At 43.0% G+C, this 13,828-nt stretch overlaps 1 protein-coding gene and 1 long non-coding RNA gene across 19 annotated transcripts in view; one reads left to right on the forward strand and one right to left on the reverse strand.

Moving 5' to 3' along the window:
* The window catches only part of ZNF831 (zinc finger protein 831), a 46,522-nt gene that overhangs the window by 23,248 nt on the left and 9,446 nt on the right, over positions 1-13,828 (forward strand). For 14 of the 17 annotated variants that reach the window (XM_082225780.1, XM_082225773.1, XM_082225779.1 and 11 more), the window contains 2 exons: positions 8,252-12,472; positions 13,088-13,239. In XM_082225780.1, coding sequence (XP_082081906.1) covers positions 8,282-12,472; positions 13,088-13,239 — 4,343 coding nt within the window. In that variant the 5' untranslated portion in view covers positions 8,252-8,281. Of the gene's footprint in view, positions 1-1,609; positions 1,712-8,251; positions 12,473-13,087; positions 13,240-13,828 lie in introns of those variants that run through there. The other 3 variants (XM_082225777.1, XM_082225782.1, XM_082225781.1) reach the window with 3 other exon arrangements.
* On the reverse strand, positions 4,557-6,579 carry LOC309534420. Of its 2 annotated transcripts, none has more exons than XR_014220703.1 (2): positions 6,494-6,579; positions 4,557-6,144 (listed from the first exon to the last, which is right to left on the reverse strand). It is a non-coding gene; the product is annotated as an uncharacterized lncRNA (long non-coding RNA). The 2 variants fall into 2 exon arrangements; XR_014220704.1 differs by having other exon boundaries at positions 6,490-6,579.

Raw genomic sequence — 13,828 nt, forward strand, 5'->3', positions numbered from 1 at the left:
GTAAGGATCAGATGACTAAAAATTGGTAAGGATTCAGAGGGTTGCATCTTGCCTACTACAGTATATGTACACAAAGGGCTTTTCAGACCTTTTTTGCTGGAGTCTCTTCAGGTGAGGTGCAAGATCAAGGGAAGTAATAGTACCGTTTTGCTCTGCATTGATCAGACCGTACCTGGAGTACTTTGTCCAGTTCTGGGCACCACAATTTAAGGATATTGACAAGCTGGAATGTGCAGAGGTGGGGGGCCCAAGATTTTAAAGGGTCTGGAAATCAAGCCTTATGAGAAACGGTTGAAGGAGCTGGCTATGTTTAGCCTGGAAAAGAGATACACATCTTTACCTATCTAAAGAACTCACATGGATGATGGTGCAAACTTGTATTCATCAGGAATAACTTTCTGACGGTAAGAGCTGTCCAACAGTGGAACTGAGTCCCTCGGAAGGTGGTGGACTCTCCTTCTATTCGATGGAGGTTTTTAAGAAGAGGTTGGATAGTCACCTGACATGGATGCTTTAGTTGAGATTCCTGCATTGCAGAGGGTTGGACTAGATGACCCATTGTGCCTTTGTCTCTCTGTGGCCTTAGCCACACTTCGTTTGCCCCACCGCTTTCCCCCAGGAAAACCAGCGGTTTAGCTCTGAATGGGAGCAAATGGCAATTGGGTTTTCTGCGGATTGCCGTTGGTTCTGATTTATTGCTAAAGAGTGGGTTTTCCAAGGGAAAGTGGTGAGGAAAAGCAAAACCACTGGGACTCTTGCCTAGAAAGCACAGTACAAGTGGAAAATCCCTTGAACGCATGCTTTCTAGGCATGAGAGAAGCTGGTGTGGATGATAAGCCCTCTTATCCCTCACTTTCTCTCTCTCCCTGCCTTCTGTTTTTCTTCATACCCCTCCTTTTCAATTTAAAAAGACATTGTCCTGCACTTTCGGATCCCTGCACACCAATTTAGGACCAGTGACGAGACTCACAAAGTATGAGATGGTTCTTCAGCAGAGGTGTGAGATCTTTTCCCAGTTTTTTTGTCTCCAACCCATGGCTGCCTTTTACAGTTACCACTGTGCAGTAGTGTACATATAACCTTTGTGCTGATCTACGTCAATATATAAAGCTCTGGTTGTCCAAATAGTTAGGTTGTTTCCTGCCTTCAGATATTCAGCTGTGAGATTTCTCAGTATGTTATTCACAGTGTGTGCATTTAAAGAGGTATTCAGATACTCAGCTGTGAGATTTCCCAATATGCTATTCAGTGTGTGTGCATTTAAAGTAGTGTGAAAAAAGCAGAATGATTGTGTGTGCCTGCATGTGCAAAACACTGAACATGCTTACATGAGACATTGCCAAAAGATGAGGAATCTCTCAGCTGACTCTGAGATGCCTGGACTAGCTTTTGAAAACAACCACCCAGTCACCTGAACATTTAATGTTTGTGTGGGTTGTATTTGCTAAGGCCCATTGGAACAGTCAGTATTATTGTCTGTCAAACAGCTGAAGAGCACTTACTAAGAACATCAAAATAATTCTGCATGCAGCCAAGAATTGACTGTGGACACCCTAAGCTAGAACTTCAACACAGGCATATCTCTTATGCTTATTCATGAAGGACCCTCTACTTATCTGGAATTGCTGGAGAAATAAAACACTGGTGCTTTTTGTGCATTATCCAGAGTTTGCAGCACAAGACAACTTCAAATATTTTCACAAGTGCATAGGTAATCCTATTTTCTTGCATTTGATGGGGGTATTTGGTACATTTGTTTCCCACCTTTCTTTTAACTAGCACAGTGTACAAACATTGTTCTCCCACCTCAGTGGGATAGGCATCACCACCTGCCATCATTGTAGGGGTGCTAGTGCCCTTGCAGGAGCCTGGTGCTGATTGCACTGTTGATGGTGCTGTTTCTGCTCACCACTGTGGAGGGTGGGCATTTTGCCATGGCTCTCTCAAAGTTAGAGCCTACAGTGATCCTAATGTGAAATATGATAGATTTCTTCATGATAGATTTAGGTCACCCAGGGAACATAATAGGTGAGTGGGGATTTAAATTTGGGTCTCCCCCGTTTGAATCTGACACACAAAGGTCTGACGCAAGTCATACATTTTTATTTTTATTTTAAATTGCCTTTTCACTTTTAGCACAAGCTTCTACTTTCCCTGTGCTGTGGAGCCCAAATAATTTGGTGTTGGTTGGGCTTTCAAAACCTGCTGTTTGCTTTCCAATCCAACACTGAATGCTTGTGCCCTTTATATTCTGCATTATTATGGTATGCTCTGAAGTGCAAATGCAAGATTTTTCCAGATAAATTCGTCTCAGTGTGGAGCAAAGCTGGAGATGTTGCTGATTAAATTTAGGACAGCAGAACAGAGCACACTGTGGCTGAAAGATCAAATGAAAATGCTCTGTTTGTTGCTTAATGATGCCATTTGCTTGGCTGGTTAAATAAATAAACAAATGGTAGGCCTGGAACGGAGGCGGGAGAAGGAGAAACCACAAGGAAGAATAGATCAGTGAGTGACACTCAGGTCTCAGCAGGGTGTCTTTTTCTCAGCTGTTTGTTCCCCCCCTGTGCCAACCCTGAAATTAAAAGTGCATGTAAACGTGAATGTTTTCCAAACATTCCTTACAGAGAGAGTCACTTGGACAAGAAAATAAAGTACCAAGAAAGGCAAAGGCATGATGGAACTAAAGAGGTGCAGTGTTAAGCCAAGCAACTGGGTCATGGCAGTCCAACTTGTCATGCGGTGGGCCAAAATTTGATGCCCCCGCAAGTCTATGCTGCCTTGCTAAGGCAGGTTAAGTGAGGCACTGGGCTTTGGGAAGGAGGTGCAAGGCTCTGGCAGGGGCCTGTAGCCCTCCCAGTTCCTTCCCAAAGCTGGGAAGTACTAACTAGGCTTTGGGAAGGAGACGATGGGAGGGCTTTAGGACCTGGTCAGAGCCCCCAGGCCTCCTTCCCAGAGCCCAGCACCTCGCTTGCCTGACTTTGGGAAGGTACTGTGAGTGCTTTGGTGGCGGTGGAGCATCAAATGTTGCAGAGGGTCGCAAAAATGGTCTTAAGGGCCACATGTTGGACTGCTCTGAGATAGATTATTAGACCTCCTCCCTGCAAAATATGGAAGCTAATCACTTCCAGTATATCTTTCTGGGCAAAACTACATATGATATTTCAGTTGTAGGACCAGTTTGGAAGTGTTTTACCAAGACTTCTTATCTCCTGAGGCAATTAAAAAATGGTTCTGTGCATATGCAGGGCAGTTTGTTTTGAACTGGGCAAAAGCTTGCTGCAGAGCACTCTGATGTTTTAAATACGCTCCATTTTCAGTCTTTTTGGTGATGCGTGGAATAGGTTGTATATGAAGTTTCAGCTGACTGGCTTGGAAGTCCCATAAATATTAGAGTATGATTTCACCATCAGTTTGAGGAAGCTACATTCAGAAAGTTTCCTTTTAAAAACTTTTCCAAAATAAGTTGAGTAGATTGCATTATGTATGTGCAAAATTTATCTTTTCCCCCCAGTGGCCTGAAAATACCTTAAATTTGGGGACATACACTTATTGGCCCCTGTTTTGAAGGATAAGTTTACAAATGCTCTTTTTAAAGACTTACTAGGGTACCAGAATCTGTGTGCACCAAAGCTCAGTTTCCTAGTTACAGTAAGAACTGTTCCGTCGTTTTCAAGTTCCTTGCTGCGAGTGGGTGAGATATATACAAATGGCTTATTTTGATTTTTTTCTAGTATTCGGGGTCCATTGGACTATTTGCTAAGGGTGTAGCTCACTGGGAAGAAACAACAATGCCTCCATGAAAATATTATTTGTGCTTCTATATCCATAAGGACACTTCAGCAGCTCCAACATATACGTGAAGCTCAAGTTTACCAGCTCCTGAAGTGCCAAGATTGGAGTTGGGGCCAGGTTCATACACACCTGCAGAAAGTAATGACTCAGTAGTAGAGCATTGGCTTGGCATGCAGAAGGTCCCAGGTTCGGTCCCTAGCATCTCTGGGTAGGGATGTTTGAAATGCTGGAGAACAGCTTCCAGTCAGTGTATACAATACTGAACTAGACGGACCTTTGGTCTTCCCATAAGGCAGCTTTCCATGTTCCTACTGCAGCTGACAAACCCTGGTAGTTCTTGAAAAAAGAAAAGTCTACCAAGCAGGTTTTGCAAGCACACCGGGCTCCAAAACCTCCTGTGCTGTTGGTATAGGAACATCACATCCCCGAGGCATTTTATTCACAAGTTTAATGTGGCTCCACACACTAACCATGATAAGTTCCTTGCAGAACTGAAGCGGGACCAAGCAACAAATAAAAGCGTATTCCTGGCAGTCCCGAGTTAGCCTAAGAGCATCCTGGCTGGATTGTTCGGGAAATACCTTCCAATTAACCCAGCTCCTGAGAATCTTTTTGGTTGTATTAAGTCCTTATTAGTAATTTTCCTAGTAGCAAATAATTTCTGGTCTATAGGTTTTGCAACATCTGGGCTTTGTGAAAAACTCCTAATGTTTGGAAACCAAATGGGTGCATTTATAACAAACCTTTTTTTTTGGGGGGGGGGGAGTTTTGTAGGTTGCATTTTTTGGTCCCATTGAATAAAAATATTCTTAACAGACCATATATGGTGTATTTGGTTCATCTTTCCAAACAATTAGAAAACCATCCCTTATTCAGTAAATTCTGGGCTTATGGGAAATGTTTAAATGAATGCATTGCAATTGATTTTAAGGGGTGCATTGCCGGTAACTTTAAGCTCTACAGAATTAATGATGTATATGAATGATGTATGTTGGCCATAAGCCCAGCATCCTTCTGTCAAAGAGAAACAAGTTCAGCTTCTTGCTGTATGTTCCCATGTAGGTACAGTCTGTCCCTGTGCAAGCTTAAAATGTAATTGGGGGCACACTTTGGCTGGGATTCAAAATGCTGATAAAGCATCTTTCTTTAACTGAAGAAACCTTGAAGAAAAAGCACAGGCAGTCCACTTTTTCAGATTTTTTTTTACAGCAATCATGAGGGAAGGAAACTTATTTTAAAATAACATTTGGCCTTTTCCAGCATGCAGATTCTCCACTTGTGCTGCAGAGAAGGGGGAAATTCCAGAGATAATATATCTTGCAAAATTCCTTTTACTGCCTTTATCTCATAATTCAGGGCCTTTAGCTAAGAGTCATGTTATGCTAAATGGTAAATTACACTTACAGTAGGGCACAAGTGTATTAGGGGGAATCAGTAACTGGACAGAGACCAGTGCCTAGAATAAAAGAATGTACAACTTATTACGAAAGACAACGATAGTTTAAACTATAGGTTGTTGCAGGATAGAAAGGATGGTTCAAGCTGGACTGGCAACTTTGGAATCAAATTTACGAGATGGCAGAAACTGGAGGGATCAGTTTAACAAAATGTTAAACCACCGAGCATTGCTGGGTGGTTTACAGTATAAAAACACAGAAAAACATAACAAAGTAACAAACAAAATACGTTCTTGGGTTAAACACATTCTTTGGGAATTAAGTTTTGTTAAGTAAAATAAATGAACAAACTGATATGCTGTACTGTTTTTACATTTTATACATAGAGAATTGGATGAATTGTCAGCCTAGTAGCCCACATGAAACTTACAAGATATCAGAAAAACATACAAGGATTTCTGTGCAAAGTGTTTTCACAGTTGGTTTGGTTTTTTTTAAAAAATGTGACACCTATAATGTAATATAAACATTCAGAAATTACATACTCCTCCTGCAGCTGAAAGCAGTACAGTCCACTCTTCCCCCTCATTCTGCTGCATATGTAGACCATGCTACAGTTTCCACATGTAAAGGAGCACACTGTGTCTATCCTGTAGAAGAATCTTCAGAACATGGAGAACAACAAAAAGAGACAAAAATGTGAAAAACACCGGATGCCACAAAGCAAGATAACATCAGCTTGTTTTGGAAAACATTGAACTGCTGGCATCAAGGCGGATGGCTGCTTCACGCCATCTGTGTAATATTATATTCTATATTATACTATGACCCTTTGACCTTTAATTAATGCCAGTCCTTCAGGCTGGGAGTCACATTAAAATGCATTTTTACAGTACATGTGTTGTGTGCATGCAGTGATAGTGGCTTGTTTGAAGCCATTGTGTGAGTACATCTATTTATTTATTTACAGTGGTGCCCCGCAAGACGAATGCCTCGCAAGACGGAAAACTCGCTAGACGAAAGAGTTTTCCGTTTTGGAGGTGCTTCGCAAAACAAATCTCCTATGGGCTTGCTTCGCAAGACGACAATGTCTTGCGAGTTCCTGCTGGTTTTTTCCCCTCCCCCCTTTTTCTAAGCCGCTAAGCCGCTTATCAGCTGATCCGATCAGCAGATAAACCGCTAATAGCGCTAATCCGTCAATGGGCTTGCTTCGCAAGACGAAAAAACCGCTAGACAAAGAGAATCACAGAACGGATTCTTTTCGTCTTGCGAGGCACCACTGTATTTACTTACTTACTTACTTATTTACTTACATTTCTCTGCCAATACACTCCCAAGTGGTTTGCAAGCCAAAATAATGGATAGTTTAAAATCTAATAATTGGGGGGGGGGATGCAGATAGCAACTCATGCATAAGACCTCAGATAATATAATCGGGGCAGGAAACAGTTCTGAGTGAAGGAAAGCCAAATGGCAGGTAATAGCTAGACTGTTGGAGGGGGTCTTGATAGAGGGGGCTGTTAATAGAAACAGTTCTGTGAAAACTTTCAGTGCAGTAGCCATGCTTAGGGCCAAAAACTACATGTACACTTAACAGAAGTGACATGGTGTTACATGTATTTGTGTTAAATTGCTCATAGCAGCTGGCAGGTGCTCTAAGAATTGGGGATACGACCTATGGGGAGGGAGGTGTTAAGCAATTATTCCTCTGATACTGTTGAAAAGCCCTTCCCAAGCTGGTCTTTGGCACAGATAAGGTAAAGGTAAAGAGACCCCGACCGTTAGGTCCAGTCGTGGCTGACTCTGGGGTTGCAGCGCTCATCTCGCTTTATTGGCCGAGGGAGCCGGCGTACAGCTTCCAGGTCATGTAGCCAGCATGACTAAGCCGCTTCTGGCAAACCAGAGCAGTGCATGGTAATGCCGTTTACCTTACCGCCGGAGTAGTACCTATTTACCTACTTGAACTTTGACGTGCTTTTGAACTGCTAGGTGGGCAGGAGCAGGGACTGAGCAACAGGAGCTCACCCCGTTGCGGGGATTCGAACCGCCGACCTGATCGGCAAGTCCTAGGCTCTGTGGTTTAACCCACAGCGTCACCCGTGTCCCTCCCCTTTGGCACAGGAGGAAACTCCTATTGGCGACTCCAATAGAAGTTGAGTATCAGAAGCTTCTCACCTCTGTATTCCATGCTTGACAAAGGTTTTCCTTTTCCACTGCTCTTAAAGACACAGGCGCCCTGCCCTTTAACCTGACATTTGTGTTGCAAATTAATTTTAAGGTCAAACTCTAGAATATATCTTGTCTACTTAAAATAGTTAAAACTGATGTGTTACCAATTTGTAAGGACACACAGCCATCAGTATTTAATATTATGAGTTTTGTGGGGCGGCTAGTGTCCTGCCACTTCCATTTCGAGTTTACTTTAAGCACTGCATTGAGCCTTGGTCCATGAAAGCTTGATATTTTCTACTTTATTAGTGAGAGTGCATGACAGATTTAGAAGCAAAACCAAGTCCCTGAATATCTGTTGGCTCATGTTTCCTGATAATTGAGGCCTGCCTTCATTCAGTTGTTTTTTAAACCAGCAGGTGCTGATTAAAATGTAAGTTTTGTTAGTTCGTTTTCTGTGGGATCGGGACATTTGGCTTTCTTTTTAGGAATGTTTAGAGCATTGTTTCCCAGAGTGACAGCTAAATTAAATATCAAAGTTAACACTCAGCTTTCTTTAAAAAATGACTGTGAATTGTCAGAAGAGAAGAAGAGCCCTGCAATATTAGATCCATGTAGTCCACTATTCTCTTTACCGCAATGGCCCAGATTCCTATGAGAAGACCAAAAACTACAGTTGACATTTAACTTCAGAATGTGGGAAATAAACAGAGGGATGGATCCAGACTCAGCTATCTCTCAGGCCCCTTTGATATCAGTTGGATATCAAATCAACTTAAATTTTGACAAGTTTTCAGAATGCTGTCAATGAGATCTAAATTGAACTAATTCTTCTTCCAACCCATAGTGTTGATTTCAATTTAACGGCTTCTGTTTTATTTCTTCTACAGACAATTGAACAGTTGTATAACATAAAGAGAATGGAGGCGCAGAGACTTCCTTGTCCTCCAGTGTCACTAAAAGATCAGCCAGTTCAGCTCTCTTGCCTTCAAGCAGTGCCAGCAGCATCAAATCTCTCACTGAGTCCGGTGGTCCTTCAGCCAGAACAAGGTGTCTCCCAGACTATATACCTGAAAGCCCTTACCATACCACTTTATCAACCTACCCAGGCAGAATGTCATCATCCAAACAACAGACTGCCCACAGGCCGAACCAGTATCAACTTAGACAGCACTAGTATGCCTTTAATCGTAAGCCCAGTTTTACATTCAGAGGGGACAGATCAACTTCAGGCAGTCATTCAGAAGCAACCTAGGACAATAAATATAATTAGTGGTTTATCGGTTTTGCCACAAAATCCTTCTCCATGCCTGCCACTTGGAAGCCCAGGGAAATCCAAAAGTGCTGGGAAGTACCTCTGTAAACATTGTGGCCGTGATTGCCTAAAACCAAGTGTTCTTGAGAAACACATACGCTCACATACAGGTGAGAGACCTTTCCCGTGTACTACGTGTGGCATTGCATTTAAAACTCAAAGCAATCTGTATAAACATAGGAGATCCCAAACACATGTAAACAATGCCAGGCAGCCCTCAGAATCTGACAACAGTAGTACATTAGAAGAGAACGAGAAGTTGTCTGAAAGTGTTGGAGCTCTCCAGACAACAAAAGCCAACGATAGAAACTGTGACCAGCAAAGGACATTGATTAAACAAGCCATTTCAGAGTCCACAGATGTGTTAACTAGGGAGAAGCACCTTCCTGATGCTTCTTTGCCGGCAGCGAATGCTTTATTCCTTGGATCTGAAAACCAGTGGATGACAGCGGACAACTATCACGGAGGGCTAAGTCAGAATGCCCTTGAGAAAGAGACCATGAAAGATCCATTGAATTCGCTCCAGAGAAGAAAGATTCAGGAGCAAAGGTCTCCAACTGTCAGTAAGCACAGTCAGCTACAGAGGCAGCAAGCCACGTACTCGGAGAAGCTATGGGACAGCAGATCTCCAGACTACAAGCTGAAGAAATGTGAAAGCACTGACTCAGGATACCTGTCACGCTCTGATAGTGTGGAACAGCAGATGCTGTCTCCCAGCCCTCTGCACAGTCTTTGTGAGCACAGCATAGAGTCAGAAAGTGATACAGCCATTAGCAACCTCAGGTACACAGCAGGAAATAGCTCAAAAGTAGATTTGGCTGAGAAAGCACCAGGAGCCTTAACGTTTGAGAAAAAGAAATTGGAGGAGCATATCGCAAAGCTAATATCTCAAAATAAAGCTGTGGTGGATGACACTCAACTGGACAATGTTAGACCCAGGAAAACAGTTCTGTCCAAGCAGGGCAGCATTGACTTGCCGATGCCTTATACGTATAAAGACTCGTTCCATTTTGACATACGGCCTGTTGACATAAACAGAAAAAAGAACCTTTCTCTGTTCTCAGCCAAGTCTATATTCACACCTGTGGAAAAATCAAAGCCATTGTTTTTTCACTCTGTCCCCACTCAGTTCTCTACGACAATTGATTGCGTGCCTGTTACCAGAAGTAACTCTTTGCCTTTTGTTGAGAGTACTAGGAGGGTACAGGATCAAATAGATAGTTCAAAATTAACTTCTTTCGCTAGAATGTCCCCAAACACAAGTTTTTCTGGTTTATTGCATAGCAACAACTTTGCTGCAAGTACAGCAGGCTTTCCTAACAGCCACCCCCGAGCTCTTGTCAGACAGGTGGCAGTAGATGACTTACTGCTAAGTAACGTGATTGAATCTTCATCTTCTTCGGAAGAGATGAAAGGCACTAAGAAGCCTGGAGCTGGGGGGGAAGGAGCAAACGCAAAGCATAAGAAACCCAGTCAAAGAAAATTTAAAATGTTCTCTCAGGAAAAATGGCAGGTTTATGGGGATGAGACATTTAAGAAAATCTACCAGAAAATGAAAAGCAGTCAAATGACCAAGAAACCAAAGGAAAATAAGACAGATACTTCAAGCACCCATTTGGATGCCAAGGAAACAACTAGTCAGGAGGGAGTTACTCTGCCAAGAGAAGGCAGAAGCAACACAGTGGCAGCCATTTCTGCAAAACTGAATACTGAAGAACTGAAAGGCCGTTCTATCAGTAGTCCTATATTGCAATGTGTTTCCTTACAGGAGAGTTCAAGGAGCTTTGCAGAATCAATGGAAACATCAAGTACTGTCAGTGATTGTGAACACAGTGATATGACTAAAACACTTCTGGAACACAGATGCAAAGAATTGGGTGTTTCAGAGGAAGAATCAAATAGCAACACTCAGGTCCAGCCTTTAAGTACCAGTTGTGAACTGAAGTTCCCACTTCAGCAAGCCACAGATCAAGAGACTGTTACCTCATTAAACACTGCCAGCTTGCATAATACTGGCTCAGAGGAGACAATTACACAAGAGGAATTTATTAAACTTTTGCCCCCATTACATGATGATATTTTGACCTGCAAAGGAGAAGATACTGGTGGGAAAGAAAGCTTTCAACTTAAGCAGGGGGTCTTACCACCACACCAGTGCGACAGCAGTGAGCCAGTGCAGGCACTTCAAAAGTTACCCTCGGAGAGAAAAAAGTTAAAAGTGGATAAACTGAAGAGCAAAGAAAATACAAAACTAAAAGTCAGTATTGGTCACAGCAGCTCAGAAGAGAGAACTGTGAAACCACTAGACCATTGCAAACTTCTTAATATGGTTGCTCCAGTATCAGTAAGTCACTCAGTTAAAGGAGAAAAGCAGACAGGAACAGTAGGAGCAAATGCATCAGGTGGCAACATGGAATATGAGGAAGCAGTCAAATATCCCATAATGGTTTCTAATAATAAGGGTGATGTTGCTAATCTCACTGATAAAGCAAGTGTACCAGCATTTTCATTTTCTGAACAACTCAAGGCTGGGATAAAAAAGGAGCACGCCTGCAATTCATCTGCTTTACAAAAACTGACAGAAAACCCATGTCCGATGATAACAGGGACAGAAATGTCATATCAGAGTGGAGATACGGCACCACCCCACACACATCATCTAGCAGTTGATCAAGGACCTCCACATCTAAAGAAAAATGAATTTCTCCCAAAGTATATCCTAAAATGTGCACAAGAAGCGAATAGTACAGACATGCCATTAATTCTAGCAGGAGTGTCAAAGGAAATGCCCTGTATTTCATTGCCCTGCACGTCAGCTGACTCCTCTTCCCTTGCCAGTAACAATAGATCAGTTGGAACCAGCTCCACAGATGTCTTTTTGTGCCCTTTGCAATTGGAACTGAGTCATCCGAACAGAACAAAAGAGCTAAAAGGGGAAGTACATACAACGCTGAAGTCTCTGGTAGTTTGCTCACCAGCTATCCTAGAAACCACCAGCATCACAACCAGGTTAGACAGAAGATGCCATCTTCAGAATGTCAGGCAGAAGGAGAAGACGAAAGATGAGGGGAAAGGAGCCAATAACGGAGACCATTTAGGTGATCAAAAGCTGCCCCAGGAAGGGGATGGACATGTGATTGTTTGTACATCACAGATGCCAGGGGGAAAAATATGCTTTACATCTATGTATAGAGGAGGGTTTCTTATATCTTCGGACGTGACAGGGCAAAGTCCCGCCCTTCAGTTAATACACTCAGGGAACAGTTCAGTTCTATCTGTGTCTTCATTGGTGGAAAGGGCAGTTTTTTGTGGAAACACAGACACAAAAATCACGGAATGGCAATCGGCTGTTAACCCTTTTCCAGGATTTCAGGATCTGCCCAGCTGTTCGGTTGATAGTTCCAAATGCCTTTGCCATTCGTCGAACACGCTTTATTGCCATGTGCTCTGCACCCAACAAAAGGAAGTCTGCACTCTTTCCCAATTAAGTGCAGTTTCTCGTGAGGGAAACTTGAAAGTTCCGAGCTTGAATATATCCTTCCCAACTCTAAATGCGGAGCCTCAGCTAACGTGGTGCTGCTTATCTAGAAACCTCCCTCTTCCTGTTGAACAGATGGAGAAGAAATATTCTGCTTATTCTTCCCTGCATACCTGCAAAAATGAAAGCATGGTGTCAAAATGTAGTCTTTCCTTTTGCCAAATGAAAAGTACCAAGAAGGCTGCTAGCCAAGGCTTGACGGCTGGGACCCCCAAAGCACCAGTCACTTGCTTTTCACAGAAGCAGCAGATAGAGAAGGTAATTCCTTTACTCCCTTCCTTCCCAAATAGGGGAAATGTCACATTGTACCTAGAATAAAATGGAAGAATGGTGGTTAAGGAGCAGACTCATATGTTATCTTGTTAGTACTTAATACTAGCAGCCTATGATCAATTCATACTCTGATATCCAAGGGCCATGGGGCCATCCATGACAAACATTGGTTGATACCTTCGAAACATGGGGTGATCACCTACCTTAATAGAGCTCTCAGTCATGGTTATGACATGCTTTCCATGGGTTGTAGTATCTAACTAAGAGGTTTTCAACCTTTTTTAGTCCACGGCTCCCTTGACCAACTACATTCTTTCTGCAGCACCCCTGTGGGGCTCAGGAGCCCAGTTATGTCACCCCTTGCCTGCATAACTGGCAGCCTCTCCCCCTTCTACGAACACCTTCCCTTGTGGAGTATTCCCTCAACCTGCTCACTTCGCCCCCTCTACTTGGGAGTCCTCTGGGCAGCTGCTGCTACTGTCCCTGATCTCTGAGCTCTCTCTCTCTAGTGCTCTATATATGGGTTAAATTCTTCCATAATTTTGGTGGTTTAAAAAATTACATTTATCTTGCCATTTTGTTTTATTTTTATATTTGCAGCAGTGCTTTACAACAACTGGATTTGATGTGCTGTTAAAAGACATTCCAGAGGCAGAAGAGGCAAAAGAAAAGCTTAACAAAGTGAGAGGACTCGCAACCAATAAAGGAAAGAGAAGCCGTAAAAGGAAAAAAATGAAGATCAGTCAAAAACGGTGAGAAATATTGGGGTTCAATCTAATAGAAAAATATTTTTCTCTGGATATGTGTAGTATTTACAAACATGGCGTGGTGGTAGCTCCAGATGTACTGTTCTTGATGTCTTTTTCTCTTAGAACAAAAGTGCATGTGTGTATCTCTGTGGGTAGAAGTTTCATTGATGGTGTTCTCTTTGCAACATCAACTAAAATGTGAAAAACCGGACTTTGTACCTGGTCAGGGCTGGTCTGTCCTGATGTGGCTGCCTCAGGTGCTGCCCCACTGCCACCTCTGGAGAGGTTCCTGTAAGCTTCCTGAGACCATGGTAAATGAGGTGCTTCAGCAACCCCAGTAAGCAAGGGAGCCATGAACAAGGCGGTACATTCCTATTTTGCCTCAGGTGGTGAAACGGGATGGGCTGCCCCGGTCCTGGCTATTTATGATTATATTTGTCTCCGTAACTATTCTCTACTGGGACGCGGGTGGCGCTGTGGGTTAAACTACAGAGCCTAGGACTTGCTGATCAGAAGGTCGGCGGTTCGAATCCCCACGACGGGGTGAGCTCCCATTGCTCGGTCCCTGCTCCTGCCAACCTAGCAGTTTGAA

Source organism: Podarcis vaucheri (assembly GCF_965113315.1).
Source record: "Podarcis vaucheri genome assembly, chromosome: 6".
NCBI classification, from domain to species: Eukaryota; Metazoa; Chordata; class Lepidosauria; order Squamata; family Lacertidae; genus Podarcis; species Podarcis vaucheri.